Here is a 6983-nt window from a genome sequence, read left to right as displayed (position 1 = left end):
AATATGTAAGTTTTTATTTTATTTTATTGATTAAGGTATTACATACGTGTACCTATACCCCTATTGCCCTCCCACCCCCCTCTCATTCCCACAACCCCCTGTTGTCTGTGTCCATTGCTTAGGCTTATATGTATGCATACAAGTCCTTTGGATGATCTTTCCCCTTTATGCTCACCCTCCCTACCTTCCCTCTGAGGTTTGATGGTCTGACTGATGATTCTCTGTCCCTGGATCTGTTTTTGTTCATCAGTTTATGTTGTTCATTATATTCCACAAATGGGTGAGATCATGTGATATTTATCTTTCTAGATCTGACTTATTTTGCTTAACATAATGCTCTCCTGGCCCAACGATACTGTTGCAAATGGCAGGAGTACCTTCCTTTTTACAACATCATAGTATTCCATTGTGTAGATGTACCACAGTTTTCTAATCCACTCATCTGCTGGTTGGTACTTAGGCTGTTTCCAAATCTTAGCTATGGTAAATTGTGCCGTTATGAACATAGGAGTGCATATATCCATTCTGATTGTTGTTTCTAGTTTCTTGGGTTATAGCCCTAGAAGTGGGATCACTGGATCAAATGGGAGTTGCATTTTTAGTTTTTTTGAGGAAACTCCATATTGTTCTCCACAGTGGCTGCACCAGTCTGAATTCTCACCAGCAGTGCACGAGGGTTCCTTTTTCTCCACATCCTTGCCAGCCTTTGTCGTTTGTTGATTTTTTATGATAGCCATACTGACAGGTGTGAGATGGTACCATATTTTTGTTTTGATTTGCATCTCTAGGATGATTAGTGACTTTGAGCATGTTTTCATATGTCTCTTGTCCTTCTGTATGTTCTCCTTCTAATCTCTTTGAAAAGCAATGTCCACAGGAGGGGATTAACAACAATAATAACAACAATTACTTGTCTTAATTTATTAAGGAATTTTAAACAAAATATCACATCACCTTAGATTTCAGAAGCAAAACATCATTGTATAATGTATGTAGATAATAAACAACAAAGAAAATACTTACTCTTCTGATAATCATAGTATCAGATAGTCACTTAATCCCCAAGTTCCTGGGGGTGACAAATGCTGACCAGACATGTGTCAGCGGAGATAGGTAGGTGCACTGCCAGTCACATATTTTTTTGAACCCTTACTCAACCTCACAGGCAGGATTTCTCTGTCTCTAAAATCTTTTAGAGACTTTATCAACAAGATCTTGATCTCACTTTAAATCTCAGCAATATTTTCTTGTACTCTCTTTAAGTAAAATGTTAAACAAATAAGCTAACAAATAATTTAATTATAAAATGGGCAGAGACCTGACAGACATTTCTCCTAAGAAGACATACAAATGGCCAACAGATATATGAAAATATGTTCAACTTCACTAGCTATCAGGGAAGTTCAAATCAAGACTACATGAGATACCACCTCACATAATAGCCATCTGTTAGAATGGTTATTATCAACAAGGCAAGTATTGACAAGTGTTGGTGAGGTTGTGGAGAAAAAGGAACCTTTGCTCACTGCTGAATGTAAACTGGTATAGCCACAATGGAAAAACAGTGCTTTTTCTAAAAAAAATTAAGGGTAGTGTTACCATATGATCTAGGATTTCTTCTTCTGGATATCTACCCCCAAAACTTGAAAGCATTTGTTCGCAAAGACATAATCACCCCCATGTTTATTGCAGCATTATTCACGATGGGCAAGACATAGAAACAACCAAAGTATATTTTTGAGAGATGATTGGATAAAGATGATGTGGTACATATATACAATGGATTACTACACAGGCAAAGGGAAAGAAAAATACTGCCATTTGTGACAACATGAATGGTTCTTGAGAATATTATGCTAAGCAAAATAAGTCAGACAGAGTCAAGTACCATAAGGTTTCACTCATATGTGGGATATAAAACTGAAAGCAACAAGTGAACAAACCAGACAAACAAACAAAAACTCATAGACACAGACAACATTCTGGTGGTTACCAGAGAGAAAGGAGGTATGGGTGGCGTAGTAAAAGGACAAATATGGCTTTGGGTGGTGGGCACACAATGCAACATACAGATCACGTTTTATAGAAATGTACACGTAAAACCTATGCATTCTTATTAACCACTGTCACCCCAATAAATTTAATTAAAAAATGAAAAGTAAAAGGGGGGAAAAAGCTAGAGTGTGTAGGACCTCTTTTTGTTTTTTAGAGAACTTGAAGATATGATGCCTTTGGCACACTAGCACATTTTTAAAAAATGTACTCAGTCTGTAAATAAGTAAATAAATACTCAGATCCTTGGTGGCTCTGATTCAAAAGTCAACAATAAAGCTAGTTTGTAAATAACTGTGGGGGTAAGAAATGTCCTAAAGGCAGCAGTGGGGACTGTGTTCTGACTGTGTTCTTTGGGACAGATGTAGACATGAGCATCAGAAGCAGGGGGTATGCAAACTACATCACCATAGGTCTTTTAAAATTAATAGGGAGTGATTTTCCGTATTTATCAATTTTTATAAATACACTAGAGGCCTGGTGCATGAATTTGTGCACAGGTGGGGTCTCTCAGCCTGGCTGGTGATTGAGGCCTATTGGGGGACCGGCCAGCTGCGGGGAGGGACCCTGGGAGGTTGGACAGCCAGCCCTCCAATCAGGGCCTATCAGTGGGGTCGGCTGGCAGAGGGGAGGGACCATGGGAGTTTGTCATGCTGGGCCCACTCCCAATCAGGGTATAGGGGGAGGGACCGTAGGAGGTTGGCCAGATGAGGGGGAGGGTCCGTGGGAGGTTGGCTGGCTGGGGGGAAGGGGCCATGGGAAGTTGGCCTGCCAGCTCCCCCAATCAGGGCCCAAGGGCAGGTACTGCAGGAGGTTGGCCAGCCAGCCCCCCCCAATTGGGGCCGATCAGAGGGCTAGCCAGGGGGAAGCGCCGTGGGAGGTTGGCTGTGGGAGTATACTGACCACCAGAGAGCAGTTCCTGCATTGAGTGTCAGTCCCCTGGTGGTCAGTGTGTGTCATAATGACTGGTCGACCAGTCATTCCAGTTGTTCTGGTTGTTCCGGTCGTTCGGTTGTAAGGGTCACTTAGGCTTTTATATATATAGATAATTTTAATTGTTAAAAAATAAATCTGATCAATTAAAGAAAAATACCACATGATCTCACTCATTTATGGATAATTAAGACCATTATAAACTGATGAACAAAAATAGATACAGAGGCAGAGAAACAGCGAACAGACTGTCAATATATGCCTTTAAAAAATATACTCAGTCTTCTGTAAATAAGTAAATAAATACTCATATTCGTGGTGACTCTGATTCAAAAGTCACCAATAAATATACTTTATTGATAACTGTGGGGGTAAGAAATATCCTAAAGGCAGCAGTGGGGACTGTGTTCTTGGGGACAGATGTAGACATCAGAATCAGAAACAGGAGATATGCATACTACATCACCATAGGTATTTTAAAATTAATAGGGAGTGATTTTCCTTATTTATCAATTTTTATAAATACATAATTTTAATTGTAAAACAATAAATTTGATAATAAAAAGAAAATACATGTAAAATTATACATAGTATAGAGATAGCTATTGCTAGTATTTTGAATATGTACATCCACACATTTTGTATATCCAAGAGCATTTTTATTAAGCATATTTAAAATATAGAATTAAGATATAAAAGTAAATCATAAAATTCTATATTTTAGCTTTATAAACACAGGGAACTAAGCATAAGCTTTAGCATAAAAAAATTCCTTGGTATAGTTCTTAATTTATGAATGCTTCATTACTTTTTAAAATAATTTATGTTTTTGCATATTTTAAAAACTCTTCATTAAAATGGCTGCAAGGTATTTATTTGAAGGTTTTTATTTGAACGACCTCCACAGAAACACACTTGTTGAGAATAATATGAAAATAGGTTATTTATTAAGATGTCACCAAAGAATTAATTGTGAAATATTAATTGTTGGGTGTGAGAATGCTACTTTAGGTCCACATACACATTTTCAGATTTATTCAATTTATCCTAGCCTGTAAGAATTCAGATGTATTGGGTATTGTGATATAAAATAGCAAATTGTTTTACATGGGGCTAAATTTACTCCCTCAGTTAAGCTCATGGAATCTGAAAGAGATTGACAGAGGGAACAATATTTTATGCACAAACCATTGTGTAGTATCTTGAATATACTTCTTCTGAGAAAATTATATACTTTACTTTTAGCAAAGTACATAAAAGGTCAAGAAAAACAAAATATTACATAACCATTTTTTCCCCCCATAATGTTCTCAAAGGGATCGACTCATCAGAAAGTGGAAAGGGTAATGTAAACACTGGTTATTTTAAACAGTGATTGAAAAATATTAAATAGCTAGCCCTAGCTGGGTTGGTTCAGTGGATAGAGCTTCGGCCTGTGGACTGAAGGATCCCGGGTTCGATTCTGCTCAAGGGCACATGAGCAGTTGTAGGTTTGATCCCTAGTAGGGGGAGTGCAGGAGGCAGCCAATCAATGATTTCTTCTCATCATTGACGTTTCTATCTCTCTCTCCCTCACCCTTCCTCTCTGAAATCAATAAAAATATATTTAAGAAATATTAAAGAGCTAAAATTTTATTTAGCTAATTTCTACCTCACAATGAATATGAGAGGAAGTAACAGAGGAACTTCACTGGAAAGGATTATAAGACAGGAGATTTGAAGAAGGGTGGGTGGTATTACAAACTTGTGTATATTACTTTTAATACTATTTTTCCTTATATAACTGTCCTGGGCCAGGTTTGACTTTATGGCTGTCTGAGTAGGAGTATGCCAATAGTCAAGACATAATGTCTATACCATTAAATGTAACAGTATGGCCTGGCCAGTGTGGCTAAATGGTTGAGCATTGACCCATGAGCCAGGAGGTCACAGTTCTGTTCCTAGTCAGGGCACATGCCAAGGTTATGGGCTCCATCCCTAGTCGGGGGCACGCAAGAGGCACCTGATCAATGATTCTCTCTTATCATTGACGTTTCTCTCTCTGCATCTCGTTTCCTATCTATGAAATCAATAAAATTAAAAAAATAAAAGCATATTAAAAATGTTAACAGAATGTATTTATAACAATATTTGAGGATGGGTCATAATTGTACTCATGTAGCCAAATTAGAACTAACTCTGAGTATTGCTCCCTTAGTAAGTGGCAGGAATAGTTCTGTGATAATTTACCTGTCAAATCAGATGACAACTGACTGGAGTTGAAGTAGAGGAGAAGCTTTATCAAACTTGCTGTGATAGCCTGTCCTTTGGGTGAAGACTATACTAGAGATGGAAGAGCAAGCTCACTCATTATCACGAAGCTTACAAAGGTATTGAAATGTGGACATCAGGGCAGCAGGTGGGGAACAGGGATGGTGGATTAACTATTGAATATTTGCGTAGTGCAGGTGTAGAAACAGTGTACATTGCTTCCACACCCATTCTGTTTGCTACAATATAGGCTACATAGTCACATCTTATAATGTACAAATATTGCAGAAAAATGTGTTCTACTGTGTTTCCAGGAATAGCAACTAAAATGTTTGGCAAAACAGAAATTTCTTCCAAATGGTAAGCATAAATACCATAGAATTTAGTTTTAATGAGGAGTAAAAAATTGAATATTCAGGATTCACAGTAAACAACTCTAACAATAAAGGGAGAATGTCGATATGACCAGAGAATAAGTCATGCGGAGACAAATAATATTAGAAGCTTTGGGTTTTCTGCTTATTTATCCTTCCTTTTAATTGGATTCACTGATTCCTTTTTCCTCTGTATCTTTAAGAAGAATGCAATTTTTTTAATTGAGTCATGAAAAGCTTGTTTCACTTGCTTGTTTCTCAGGGTGTAAATAAATGGGTTCAACATGGGTGAAATGGAAATGACAAGGAGTGAAGTCTCTTTATTCATAGAAACCTGGCTCATCCTTGGCTGAAGGTTTGACATAAATGAAGATGCAGCTTCCATAAGTAATGGAAACTACAATCATGTGGGAAGAACACGTGGAAAAGGCCTTTTTCCTTTGCTGGGCAGAGGGAAACCTTAGGATAGTCCTGATGATATAAATGTAGGAAAGAACCACACATATGAGGGTCATGATGAATGTTAACACGGCACACACAATAACCATTTGTTCTATGAACCAGGTGTCTGAGCAAGAGATCTTCAGCAAAGGATATGCATCACAGCAAAAATGATCAATGACGTTCGAATTGCAGAATTCCACGCCCAAACCCAGACTGAATGGTGGGAGAATGATGATCAGTGCTGCTACCCAGCAGGAGAAAATGATGTTCTTGCAGACGCTGCTGCTCATGATGGTGGTGTAATGCAGGGGTTTGCAGATGGCCATGTAGCGATCATAGGACATGGCAGCCAGAAGAAAAAATTCCGTTACTGCAAAGACGTCTGTAAACAAGAGTTGACTGAAGCAAGCATTATAGGTAATGGACTTGTCCCCAGATACTATGCTATATAGGAATCTGGGAACACAGGCAGTTGTGAAAGAAATTTCTAAGAAGGAGAAATTTTGAAGGAACAGATACATCGGTGTTTTTAGGTGGGAATCCATCAGAGTGAGGGTGATGATGGTTAGGTTTCCAGATATACTCAACATGTAGGAAAGAAATAGAAAGATAAACAGCAATATTTTCAGTGGAGTGTCATCGGTCAGTCCCAGCAAGATGAAGGTTGTTACTGTAGTTTGGTTTTTCATCCTTGATTATTTTGCCCATTCTGCTTCAAATAATAAGACTTTATATGAGGAACTCCAGAGTCCTGGTCATCTTCTAACCACAAGAGAAGTGAATCGGAGAGTGATTCCTATCTCAGTAGGGAAGTAAGCATATCATACATGCCAATGTTTGATTACCTGTTTGTGTCACATAAACTGTCTGTTTATATTTAAATCACATATTTGCACTGCTGCTTCTAATTACAATTTAACTGTAATTGGT

At 38.0% G+C, this 6983-nt stretch overlaps 1 protein-coding gene across 1 annotated transcript; it reads right to left on the bottom strand.

Moving 5' to 3' along the window:
* Positions 1-5754: 5754 nt before the first annotated feature.
* LOC102244860 (olfactory receptor 6C2-like) lies at positions 5755-6742 on the bottom strand. Its single transcript, XM_014548079.1, is given in 2 exon segments — positions 5755-5946; positions 5948-6742. Coding segments are annotated over 2 exon segments (987 nt in total).
* Positions 6743-6983: the final 241 nt, after the last annotated feature.

This window comes from Myotis brandtii, unplaced genomic scaffold, assembly GCF_000412655.1.
Source record: "Myotis brandtii unplaced genomic scaffold, ASM41265v1 scaffold496, whole genome shotgun sequence".
Classification (NCBI taxonomy): Eukaryota; Metazoa; Chordata; class Mammalia; order Chiroptera; family Vespertilionidae; genus Myotis; species Myotis brandtii.
The sequence above is the reverse complement of the archived record's forward strand: the minus strand, read 5'-3'. Positions and strand labels throughout refer to the sequence as shown.